The sequence below is a fragment of the Drosophila serrata genome, unplaced genomic scaffold (assembly GCF_035046125.1).
Source record: "Drosophila serrata isolate PLE 108 unplaced genomic scaffold, ASM3504612v1 contig_47, whole genome shotgun sequence".
Classification (NCBI taxonomy): Eukaryota; Metazoa; Arthropoda; class Insecta; order Diptera; family Drosophilidae; genus Drosophila; species Drosophila serrata.
In genome coordinates this window covers 328652-341803 of record NW_028256945.1, presented here as the reverse complement: position 1 = coordinate 341803, position 13152 = coordinate 328652, and the positions used below count along the sequence as shown (strand labels likewise).

Here is a 13152-nt window from a genome sequence, read left to right as displayed (position 1 = left end):
AGTTCGGATCGAAGTCCTTGGGCAGAACGGCGGTCGGTAAGCGATCTCGCCTGGCGCCGGCTCCTGCGACAACTGTGAACGGGCGGCCTGCGCCTCCTCTGAGGGGGGGCCCGTTGGGACAGTTCTTGAACGACTCTCTTGGTCGGCGCAGCGTGGCGGTATTTTGGATTGCGGCAGATTCTACGCCCTGAGACGGGGCAAAACTATCTTTGAGCGGCGGCGGCGAGAGCAAGGGGGCCAGGCCGGCTTCGACTCCCTTAGGAGGAAGGCTGTGGCGGGCGCCAGGTTGCTCATTGGGCGGCGGCAGCGGCGCAATGAGGTGCGTCGAAGGGTCGCAGAGGTAGGAATCCGTTCCAGGGTTCCGTGTACGAAGGGAAGTACCGTGTCCGGGTACTTCCTTTGAAAGGCAGAACGGCGGGCGGTAGGCGATCTCGCCTGGCGCCGGCTCCTGCGATAACTGTGAACGGGCGGCCTGCGCCTCAGGGAGGCCCGTGGTGACAACTTCTGGCGGTGCTGCGACATTCTTGCTCTGGATGGGCGGCACTCTTGGGCGGCGGCAACGAAAGCAGGGGCCAGGCCGGCTTCGACTCTCTTAGGAGGAAGGCTGTGGCGGGCGCCAGGTTGCTCATTGGGCGGCGGCGGCGGCGCAATGAGGTGCGGCGAAGGGTCGCAGAGGTGGGAGTCCGGTCCAGTATTCCGTGCATGAAGAGGGGTAGGAGACGTGGGGAGCGGATATTCGCTGGGGCTTTCGGGGTGGGATGGCAACCTCCGCCCCGAGAAGTTGACGGCAGTTAGTTTCCCGAGGACGACACGGGACTCCGGGAGGAGCCTGGGCCGGCCATTTCGTTTTTGTGCGGGCCGACTGCAGGCACGGCGGCGACAGTCATCACGGCGGCTGCTGGGCGTCGTCGACATTGTGCTTTGATGCGGCAGGCCATGTCCAGAGCCTCGGTCAGCGATCGCGGATTGCTGCTGATGATAGGGACCTGGTATCCAGTCTCCCGGATCCCATCGATGAAGCGTTGCACTATGATGATGTTAGTCACGGGCGGTAACTCGCCCAGGACGCATCTGCCCGAGCGCCCCTGCTCCATTGCGAAGTCCTAGAAGGACTCTCGTGGTCCTTGCATCCGATTATGAAAGGCGTGGTAGCCGGCATGCTAAATATTCGCGCATAGCGGCGGTTACGGCGTCATACGAGCGGAGTGTGGCTTATGAGAGGGTGGCGTGAAAGCGCTGGGCGCGCCCTCGAAGGCTTGTATACAGCTTCCGGCACCTCTTCCTCTCTGACCAGTGGTATTCCTCGGCCATGTCGTCTAAAAGGCGCTGAAATTCCGGCCAGGGACGGGTGCCGTCGAAGGTGGGCGGTAGTTCTGCGTCCGACACCTCCAAAATTCCCCAATGTGAGGTTAGGTCGCACGCTGTAGGCGGCGCAGAGATTGGTGCTGCACCTGGCCCGGTATCCATCCCTCGATGAAACACCTGCCGCGACTGTCCGGAGTCCACGTTCGATGGCTCACCTACGCGCGGGGTACTCGCGAAATGGCGATCGTTCCCGGCTGGCGGCATGCTGTCACGACGGCTGGCCGCCGTTGCTTCCAGAACGGTCATCCAACATTGTCCTCTAAAAAGTCGCCTACATTTGCTCGAACTTCTGCTCCAGTTTAAGGTGGAGCGACTGATCCAACGCGTCCACTTTTTGCTCCATTTGCCGGAACGAGCGGTCGCCGGCTCTGTCCACGGCGTCCATCGCTTCGACTCTTTCTCGCAGCTCTACCTGTTTACGACCTTCGGGTGAGGCCTGACGTCGGTGGCGAGCGGAATTCTTAGGCATTTTCATAGGTCAGGGTTTTCGCAAACCCTAGTGATCCCACATCTGGCACCAATGTAACGAATTTCTGTCGTGGTTGTTGTTGGCCACAGGCAGAGTTCATTACGGAAAGCCGAGCGGAACTTTTTATTAGGTGTGGCTGCCTAGAACCCGGTCTGACCCACTCACTCGTCCAAATCTACACTTGGCCCCATGTGGAAAGGTGGTTATTACTTAGCTTTTCTTTATTGGTGATCAGAGACGCGTGCTTTTCCGGACACGTCCGTAAGAAGAAGAGAAGGAAATCGAGAGCGCTTAGAGAGACCAGGCATCCTGGCTGTCAAAAGCTCTCATAATTGCGCCTATAAGGGATTTCGCGGTTTCTCGCGTTGCCAACGGTTACAAATATCGCGGATTATTCTAATCTAGCGGTTTTCGTTACAATATTTTAGCCTTATATACATTTATCTTTCCTATATTATGTACATGGGCTTTTAAAAATTTCTTCGGGAAAAATGATCGGTTCGAGCGGAGCAAAACGTGAAGCAGCAGCAAGGCAGTATAAACATCGCATCCTACAAATAAACGCTTTTTAAATATATTATTAGAATTTGTATAACATAGAAAAAGAATTTAGATGTTGTAATAACCCTGCAGTACCGCGTGTCATCAATAGGCCCTTGTCATCAACATGTCATCAATGCGCCGACTGCGACTTCTACCGAGTCGACGCTCTGCCGACTGCAAAATATGATCAATAAAGTCAAGTTTTGGGTCAATGCGGACGCCGAAATCATCAACTGAATTTATTCTTTCCAAACAGCAGTTCAGCGTGTAAGTAGCAAGCTTAGGAACGACACAAGAGAATGTCATTTCCATGCATTTCGAGCCGTTTAAGTTTAATAAATTAGCACCAAGTTTGAAAATTATTGAGATCTGTTTGTACGTCGTCAGCGTACATAGCCACTCTGGAGTTAGTCAAGACTTTGGGCAGGTCATTTATAAATGATGTAAACAAGAAGGGTCCCAAATGGCTTCCCTGCGGGACGCCAGATGTAACCCTTAGAACATAAGATAAATTATTCTTAAAGAGGACCATTTGCGTCCTGTAATTCAGATAACTTGAGATTCAATTAAGAAGATCTTTTGGAAAACCCATTAAATCGAGTTTTCTTACGAGGAGAAGATGGTTAACAGAGTTAAATGTTTTATTCAAATCAGTATAGATTACATCTGTCTGAAAATTATTATGGAAGCCTTCTATAATATAGGAAGAGAGCTCCAAAATATTTGTTGTTGTTGATCTTCGCTTAATAAAACCATGTTGACATGCTACAAGTGAGGGGTGATCATGTTTTCAAATAGTTTAGGGATGACCGACAACTTAGAGATTCCTCTGGCATCCAATTTGCTACCTTTTTTGTGGAGAGGAATAAAAAACGATTCCTTCCAAATAATGGAAATGTGGGTGGTTACCAAGGATGAGGTAAACAATTTCAGAAGGGGATATCACAGTGCGTCGGCACAATACCTGAGCACACAGCCAGGAATTCGGTCGGGACCTGGGAATAAACTGGCTTGACACGATGAAGATCTAAAAGAAGAGAACTTTCGTTTAGGCTAGAACAGAAAATTAAGTTTGATTTGGGTATGTCGTAGGAATAATTGCCTGCTATTGCCTGATCATTATTTGCGGTAGTATTTTCAAATGAAAGCGAGGAAAGATTTGTTTTATGCTTACGTTTAGTGTTAACAAAATTATAAAACTGTTCTGGGTCCTGTGAGAACTGGGAACTGAAAAACTTCGAAGCTCAGAATCTCCGGCTTTAACCAGGTTTCTGTGAGCACAATAACCTGAGATGCAAACGAAAGGCTATCAGAATACAAGTTAGGAAGCTTACTACGTAAGCCTCTTGCATTCTGATAAGAAATACCTAACGAGTGTGTTAGTTTTTTGGGTCGGGATTGGAAGACGTAAAAGGCGCAGTGGTATGATCAGGCCCGGTAAGAGTTCTTCCTACAGGCCGTTTTTTCTTTTTCTTCGCTTCGAACTCCTTAACAACAACGTACTCTGGCCAGAAGTTGGGAGAACAAATAGTGTTAAAGAGCTCGTTAGGGACGTTTATTTTGAAAGATTAAATATGCCTAGCGTAAGAAAATTTTAACTTTTCCACCTTAATCTTAATATTATCACCTCTGGTGTTGCCTTGTATAAAGGCGAGAACGTCTTTCGCTGTTTGATCAGGGGAGTGCCGCGAAACAAAAATATGTCTCGTCGGTGGAACTGCTTTAAGGACTTTTGGCAAGGCAGATTGGTTATCTGCCGTGCCATTGTCGGTCGGTATTCCGGGCCTAACACCCTGGGCAGATATATAAGCATGTACATATATATGTAAATAAATGCAAATATATATATATATGTATATATATTTATAAACATACGTACTTGGTATAACTTTTAATAACCTTTTCTTATTGAGATTAACGTACTTGTACAATCATATAAGCAAATTGTTCTTCTTATTATTTAGAATTCGACAATTTCATGCTTACCAAGAAAAGAGGGCAATAAGTCCAGAAAACCCCACTCGGTTAAAAGCCATTCCAGATCTTTATCGTCATTCATATCACTCATATTTTTTGTATATGTATACAATTTTCACATCCATTTTAATACTTTTTAATAACTTTTTTACTCTCGGGTCGGACACACAAAAAAACGCGGTATTGATATGTAAGTGTGCTTTAAATCGTTGTTTAAATTAATCCTTAAAAAAAATACCAAATAGTAGGCTGAGAAGTTTCTGGATTTTAATAAAATAATTATCAAAATGTTTAAAATAAATATTATTATGGATCTTGAAAGTAGTTTATTTGATACTCCGATTGGGAGTACAAAAATATATGTACCAGACCAAACATGAACACTAAATACGTAAAACCTACAGCAATTCGACTGCAGCTGACAGTTTTTTGCAGTTCGCAAAGCCAACAACAAAAAACTGTAGCATCTGGTACTTGACAAAAATTGACTGTTGCCACATTTTCGTGCAGTCATAAATCCAACAACAAAATACATTGACTGCAACTTTACTGTAATTCAACCCACAAATATTGTAGATTTAACCCACCAGAATTGCTTTGGTGTTGTGCGACAAGCTTAAAACTTATATTTCTTCTCTTATTTTTATATAGAATTAAAATTAACATAATAACAGATTTTCTAACTTATGCTGAACATTTTTGAGTCAGATACTTTTTGATTTGAATTTTAAATTGTGGCGCGCTTTTTTTTAATTTTTAAATTTTATTTGGTAATTGATTCAAAAGCTCAACAGAGTACACTAAAAAGTGGTTATCTAAACTTGCAAGTCAATTTCTAATGTTTTTAATATTTTTGGTTTTTCGAGATATAAAAGTAAATCGTGTCATACAGGTATTGCAGTTCGTGCTTCATTATAACTTTATGAAGTTTAATTAATATCCTAAGTTTAATCCAGAATAGTATAGGCATACCTATGTATGATGGTGTTTGCGTGTTCCAAAATGTGGTCGAATCTTCCGATTTTATACAAATACATAGCCTTGCTTATAAACGCCCTGCAGCACCGCATCATCAGTAAGTAATTCATCAGTAATTAATCAACGATTCATCAACAGTCAAGGCGGTGTTGTTGATATTTCATCGATTAAGGGCCTGTGGTACTGCAGGGAAGCAGGTGCGTATGTGTAAGCTTATGTTCGCAAGAGCAACGACGATAAATTTAAATTTTATATTTTGGGCTGCTGACCGCTTGTTAGGTAGAGAGGGGGGCGAGATCTCAATTATGTATCCCAGCAGTACCAGTTATCAGTAATTAATCAACGATTCATCAATAGTCAAGGCGGTGTTATTGATGATTCATCGATGAACGGCCATACAAACTGTCGATGAATTTAACATGGGCATGTCCTTGGCTGTCATCAACAACAATTCATCAACAATTAATCAACAAATCTTCAACAAATACATCAACAATTAATCTATGAATCATTGAAAATATCATCAAAACTCATTAATCAATCAATCATCATCATCACGAATGCCGTCTAGACTACCGTCGTAACTGTAGAGCGTCGACTCGGTAGAAGTCGCAATCGGCAGAGCGTCGCCTCGGTAGACGTCGCAGTCAATGACTGTTGATGACTGTTGATGACAGTGGCCTATTGATGACATTCGGTACTGCAAGGTGGCTCTAGAGCCAGCACGAAAACAACGCTGTATGCGTGAGAGAGCTGCTGGTTCTAGACTCTAGAGTCTGGCTGGCTCTAGAGCGCTCTCTCGCTGGTTTTTGAACGAAATGTGAGAGAGCCTTGAGCCAGTTCAAAAGCCAGCACGAAAAAATCGAGTGCAAAAAAATCGTATGGCGTTAAGAATCTTTCACTCTGTATACTCTTTGGTTAAACTGATTAGACTACAAAATCGGCAAAATGTCCGATTGGTCTAATCAACCAATGTAAAGCCTACCTTATTAATTAAATTACAGCGGATATTTGTAACTTATTGAAGAGACAAGATTCCCCACAGTGTATGTAATTTTTGTAGTAATACGAATTTTTGTGAATGTATAAAAATATTTTCTGTGTTAAAAAATACTCACATTAATGTGTATGTTATTCAAAGTGGGGATATACTCGAATATTTTGCATTATATGTTTACTTACCTGTAATACTAAAGCCTTAGTTTCTGGTGTTGTGCTTTCTAAAAAAATTTGTTTGAATTCACTTGGGCTTGATAATTTAAAGTCTGATGCAGAAGCAATGAAATCCAGCAGCTCGGCCAGATCCGTAGATGCTGAGCTCTTTTCCATATTTTGGGATGCTAAAAGCTCTACACCATTGGCACACCACTGGTTAGCCTAAAACGAACGTCGCGACTTACGTATGTTGATCGAATGTATGTATAGTAAGACTACTTACGCTCTCCACTCTTTCCATTAATTCATTATTCTTCCCTAAAGTATCTAACCTTTTGCTAAGACGCAATTCGATTAGGTCGCGAACACGAATTAATTCGTCGCACATTGGTTGAACAACTATCCAAGGGTAAGTTTCTTGTGATTTAATTAGAGTTTGTCCCAGCAGTAACACTTTATTTGTCCTCTGTGTGTCATCTTGAAAAACTTTATAAAGACCATTTGTTGTTTCTAAAAGTTCCAAAGCACGTTCGGTACTCTCTCCAATCTCTGTCATCTCAGATATTAACTTAATATGTTCGTCAAATATGTTCTTTAATCGTAAAATCATTTATTTAGATTTTAAAATATTATTTCTTTGGTATTGAACTAATACCTGTATTTCATGGAAATCTCGCTCGAACATCCGTAGATGCAAACATTTCTCCAGAGAATCCCAGTGTGCCTGCCAATAATCGTCAAAACGTCTTTCTGTTTCCTCTAGTTGGACGAGAAGTCTAAGGTAAAATTGAAAATCACCATGTTAAAACAGCATTAAAAATATTACATACATAGGTATATAAATATTTCAAGGGATTACATTCAGCTTATAGTGTATTTGGATCTCCAGACCAGAAAAAAAAAGTTTATTTTGATTGTCATTTGGAATATAAAAACCAGATGTTAAACATTTCTTAGTAATACCAAAGCCGAACAAAAACTCAGAACGTTCTTACATCCGATGTATACATGCATTTCGTTCGGGTGCTCTGGGGTTCCAGGCTCAGCCGTTTTTGTGATAGTACTTTTTTGTACTGTTTGACTTCTCTATGTATTTCTTGCTTAGTGCTTATACATAATATATTTACAGTTTGACATTCACAGTTTTGCATTTTCATCTATATTTAACGAACGGTTGTATGGCAGCTATATTATATAGTAACCCGATTTTCATAAAATTAAAACCAAAATTGTAGAATAATATAAAAGGGCAATATCTCAAAATCGATGAAAATCTGTTGAAATATGAAAAGTTAAAATTGTATTAATATCTCGATCGTTCTAATGGCAGCTATGTGATATAGTAGTCGGACCTTATAAAATTATAAGCAAAATTATAGAATAATACAAAATATATAATTAAATACTTGGTTATTCGTAAGTTTAAAAAAATATTTCATTTTATTTAAACCGAATTTATTACAAGATATTTTTATGTGAAGAACACCGACCGAATAATTTCGTGTCTCAAACAGAACTCAACTTATTGAACTAGATGGCTGACGTTCAAGCCTCGGTTTCAAGCTTTTGTGGATTTGGAAAGATTCTGAGAGAGCTTAATGGATTCTTTAATTTCTCTTGGATTCAAGTGCATTCGCTCTTGGATACAAGTGCTCTTTTAAAATAGCATGTGCTAACTGAAGTGATATGGGACGGTGTGGAATAATGTGCACCGTGCGTCTATGGGACTATGGCCCCCCCCCCCCCCCCAACCTTTGAATTTGGCCTGTCCTCAGGCAGATAATGAGGGATAAATCATGATGTTACTTTCCGGTATGATCTGATCATTTACAACTTGTTCCGGGATCGGTTGTTCTTCTTGTGTTTTCTTATATTTAACAATGAGTTTCTTAGATATATTCTTAAATTTATAGGTGACATACAATATTAAACTTAGGATTGTAATGACAAAAAATATAAAACATATGATTTGAAACATGCTGTAATATTTTACATGGGACTCAATAATATCTTTTGTTTGAATGTATGCCAAAGGTTCAATTTTGGTTTTGTTGTTAACAATATAAATTGACTGTGTAAAATCCGCAAAGTGTTTTGAAATTATGAATTCATTTATTTGCATAGTACAATTCTTTATTTTAATAATGTTGTTTCCTTGTATAGAAACAATTTTGATTAACAATTCTGGAATTTTCCAGGTGACTAATATGTTTTGTTCTACATAATTGATTTGGAAATCTTTGCGTGTTTTGCTGTATTTACATTCAGTAGGTTCTTGTTTAATAATTCCTATTAAACATTTATCGAAAATTGGTTTACCTGTATGTGTGTTATAGACCTTATCTCCGTAAATATAAAATTTATCGAATACAGATTCGCTAAGGATGTAATTGGACTCGTCAGGATATGGGACTATATTGAATATTGGGACTTTCATTATCTCGTTAGGAACATGGGAAATAATTAAAATTTTAACCCAAGTGGATGTTTTCATCATTCGAATTTTCTCGGAATTAACTTGTTTCAAATAATCACGTTTAAGTAATTTCGGATTAAAAATTCCCTGTCCCGTGAGTTGCATACCCATTTCTATATCTTCAATATACTCAGTGAATTGTTGTAAAATGAAAATAAGTACTGCTACCTGTTGGTATTTTTCCTTTTCAATTTTGAATTTGTTGATGATATCTATCCCGCTGTTAATCACATCAATAATCATATTCGAATCGTGATTCTGAACGGAATTTTTTGATAAGTTATTGGTTTTGCTTTCTAACCCATCTCTGTCATCCTGATCTAGTGTACCGAATAAATATTTGTACGCTGTTCCTACAATATTTACCAGATCTCGTTTGGTTCTCTTGATTATTCTCAAACCATTTATTTCCCTTTTTAGTTTTTCAAATAAGTAATCTATTTGGATTACATCAGGAAAATATTTCGCTTCATTCAATAAGTTCTTAAACATAAACATGGTCTTAGTTATGTTTATTGGGCCGTCAGCCGATAGGGTGCACAGGGAGATCAACGGATGACTGTGTCATCTGCCGTAACTGTGTACACCATCCGTAGTGCGACTATACTCTCCATGCGAGGGCGGCTGGGAGCAGGTCCCCAGTCAAGGCTCGATCGGGGATGCTGACTAATTGTAGTCGGGCGGACTTAGGCAGTCTTTAATCAGCCTCCCTTCAAGTAAGGTGTGTGATGCGACCCGTGCACACTGACTTCCAGGTTCGCAGCTGAGGGGTTCATCCAGCTGTGTCTGCACGGAGCCTTCCCAGGGCCAGGCAACCCTGGGTCGTAAGTGGCCTTGCCGCAGTTTTGGGGCAAAGCTGCGGTCGACCTTCTTCAAAGCCCCAAACCCCCTCTGGCCCGCTGCGCTTTCCAGGTCGAGCAAAGCGGGCGTTCATGAATCGAGATGAATAAAACAAACCGAGCTTCGGAACTCCTGGGAGAGGATAAACCCCAAAAACTGTCAACGAAGGACGAGGAGGAGATGCAGAAGCCGAGACTGGTCGCTGCATCTCACATTGTATCGGAGACCGACGAAGAAGAGTCGCAATCCGAGGGGAGGGCGAGTAGCACTCCCCAATCGAAACACACAGGTGGGGCTCAGCTGAGCACCACCTCAGAGATAGAGAAAATGTCTCACCATCAGAGGCGAGCGAGGGTCAACAGAGCCCGCTTCGTTCTCGGCAAGATAGCCAAGAACGAGGCTCAGGGCAAAACTGACCCTCGGGATGCCGAGGACAAGGCCAAATTCCTTGCGGAGATCGCGGAATATGAGCAGTACAAAGCGGCAAACCCGGCCGCGTTCCAGCCCTCGAAGGCAAAGCGAATTCGCTCACAGGAAGTGATCGAAAGCGCACCTAAGAGAGCGAAGGACCCACAGGGCAACCCATGTGCGACTAACTTTGTAGCCAGGCAAAGAAATTTAGCGAGGTGGCCAGAGACAGTCTGGCTATGGCACTGGTGCACGAGCTCCATGACGACGGTCGCCTGTTGTCGGAGAAGTGGGAGGAGATCGAGGCCAAATTGGCCGACATGGTGACCGACAGGTTGGTTAACATGCCGACCGGCCCCATCCCCTCCTTCGACTCATCAGGTGCGAAGACGAATTCTCCCGTAGCTTCCTGGCGGAGTGTGTGGCAAAGATCAGCGACACATGGCGACACGCCAGGGAGATCCCAAGGAGACCCAGAGCTCGCATCTGGTTACCAAACATCGATGTCTAGAATCGTGCAGATTAACCTGAAGCGCAGCTCGCACGCTTCAGCTAATCTCACGATCCTTCTAAGGAAGAGGGATATCGACATCGGTCTGATACAGGAGCTTTGGACCAGGGACGGGCAAATCGCTGGACTGAGAATCCAAGGATACACACTACTGTGCACAAACTCGAATGGTAGGTCGAATCACTTTAATGCTTTTCTCTGTCCCAATCTCAGCACACCTGACCTAGCAGTGGCCAGATTCGTGGCGGCGGATGGGAGCGGAGTCACCATAACATCGGCGTACATGGCCCATGACGAGCTGGCCCCGCCTGAGCCGGTAGTCAAGCTGCTGCAATGGGCGGAAGTGACGAAGACGACCCTGGTGCTCGGATGTGATGCGAACGTGAGGCACACGCTCTGGGGGAGTTCGGAGACTAACGAAAGAGGAGTGACTCACCTCTTTGACATTATTATTTGTAGAAACGTAACAATATGTAATAAGGGTAATACTCCGACCTTCATCTTTCCGAGCACGGAAAATTTTCAAGGTTGGGAAGAGGTGTTAGACCTCACATTACATATAGAGCAGAACAATTACAGGGTCAAGAACTGGAGGGTATCGACAGAACACTTCTTCTCAGACCATAGGTACATTTTCTTTGAAATAACGACACCAGTTAAGAAACAGGTGCCAAGAGGGAACCCCCGTAAGACTGATTAGAACAATTTCAGCGAAATTGTCCGATCTAAAGTAAACGGCAGGAGGATCAAGACTATATCCACTGCAAAGGCACTCGACAAGGAGGTTGACTAATTAACTAATATTCTGAACAACGCCTTCAAAGAGACTTGTAAGCTAACATTCTCGAAGAAGCAATACCCACCGTGGTGGACAAAGGAATTAAGCGAGCTCAGAAAGAGCGCGAGAAACTCCTTCAACAACAGCTACTATGTAACCCGGGATTAGGGAACATACAAAGAACCACAAAAAATTTACAAGAAGGCAGTATACAAGGCCAAGAAAGAGTTCTGGCAAAACTACTGCGAGTCACTAGAAGGCATTAAGGATACGGCGAGAGTAAGCAAAATTCTCGCCAAAGGGCACATAAGCCCTACACTGATCAACAGAGCAGACGGCTCTGCTACGATGACAATTGAGGCTTCAAAAGAGCTACTAGTTGACACCCACTTAACTTCACACCAGGAAGCCTAAGAGTGAGCTCGGAACCCGAAGAGGGAACGAACTCTCAAATTGACACACCTACGAAAGACATCATCACCATTGAGAGAATTCAGTGGGCAATAGATTCTTTCGATAAGTATAAAAGCCCGGGCCCAGACGGCTTCATTCCGGCAATGCTACAATCAGCCAAGAATAGCATTTGCAAATGGCTAAAAGCCATTTACGAAGCTTGTTTAAGATTTACGCACATCCCACTGCTGTGGAGAGAGGCTAAAGTCATTTTTATACCGAAACTGGGCAGAAGGGGGCATATCCTAGCAAAGGATTATAGACCGATAAGTCTCACATTCTTCGCCCTGAAGACACTGGAGAGACTCCTGGACGTCCACATCCGAGAGTATCTAGAGGGACATCAACTCTCGGATGCGCAGCATGCGTACCGCAAAGGAAAATCAACGGAAACAGCGCTACACGTAGTTGTACATCATGTCGAGAAGACATTACAACACAAGCAATACACAATGGCAGCCTTCCTAGACATCGAAGGCGCGTTCAATAACGTGAACCCCGACTCTATCCTGGGCTCCCTCAACTTGTTAGGTATTGAGAGAGGCATCAGAGAGTGGATCGGGGTCATGCTAAAGAGCAGGACGATCACAGCCGAACTGAGTGGCACTCACCTCACGCGGACTGTGAAGAGAGGCACACCTCAGGGCGGGGTATTATCGCCCCTACTCTGGCTCACAAATATGAACGCCATATTGACAGATCTCAATACGGGTGGAGTCAAAGCAGTTGCATACGCAGACGACGTAGTACTGCTAGTATCGGGACCATACCCTGACGTTATTAGCGAAATAATGACGGGTGCGCTTGGTCGATTAAATAAATGGGCAAAAACCTGCGGACTAGGTATCAACCCCACTAAAACGGAGCTTATGCTCTTCACACGAAGAACTAAGATTCCACCCTTCAACATGCCCAGTATAAACGGCATGGAGCTAAAACTAGCGGAGCGAGCTAAGTATAATTCTAGGAGTAATTCTGGATAAAAAGCTCTCATGGAAAGAAAACATTGCAGAAAGAGTAAGGAAAGCAAGCATTGCATTCTACTCCTGCAGGAAAAATGTTTGGGAACAAATGGGGACTGCACCCAAAGATAATTTTATGGCTCTACACAGCAGTGGTACGGCCAATACTAACATACGGAGCCCTAGTATGGTGGCCGGGACTAACTAGGGCTTACAACAGAACGAAGCTGACACGGA

General features: G+C 43.4%; 1 protein-coding gene across 6 annotated transcripts in view; it reads right to left on the bottom strand.

The window, feature by feature from the left end:
* Positions 1-13152, bottom strand: part of LOC147644971 (putative guanine nucleotide exchange factor MCF2L2) — a 131030-nt gene that overhangs the window by 14542 nt on the left and 103336 nt on the right. For 4 of the 6 annotated variants that reach the window (XM_086836602.1, XM_086836589.1, XM_086836613.1 and 1 more), the window contains 3 exons: positions 7143-7263; positions 6771-7079; positions 6515-6709 (listed from right to left, as the gene is read on the bottom strand). In XM_086836602.1, coding sequence (XP_086692728.1) covers positions 6515-6709; positions 6771-7079; positions 7143-7263 — 625 coding nt within the window. Of the gene's footprint in view, positions 1-2090; positions 2399-6514; positions 6710-6770; positions 7080-7142; positions 7264-13152 lie in introns of those variants that run through there. The other 2 variants (XM_086836595.1, XR_015272519.1) reach the window with 2 other exon arrangements.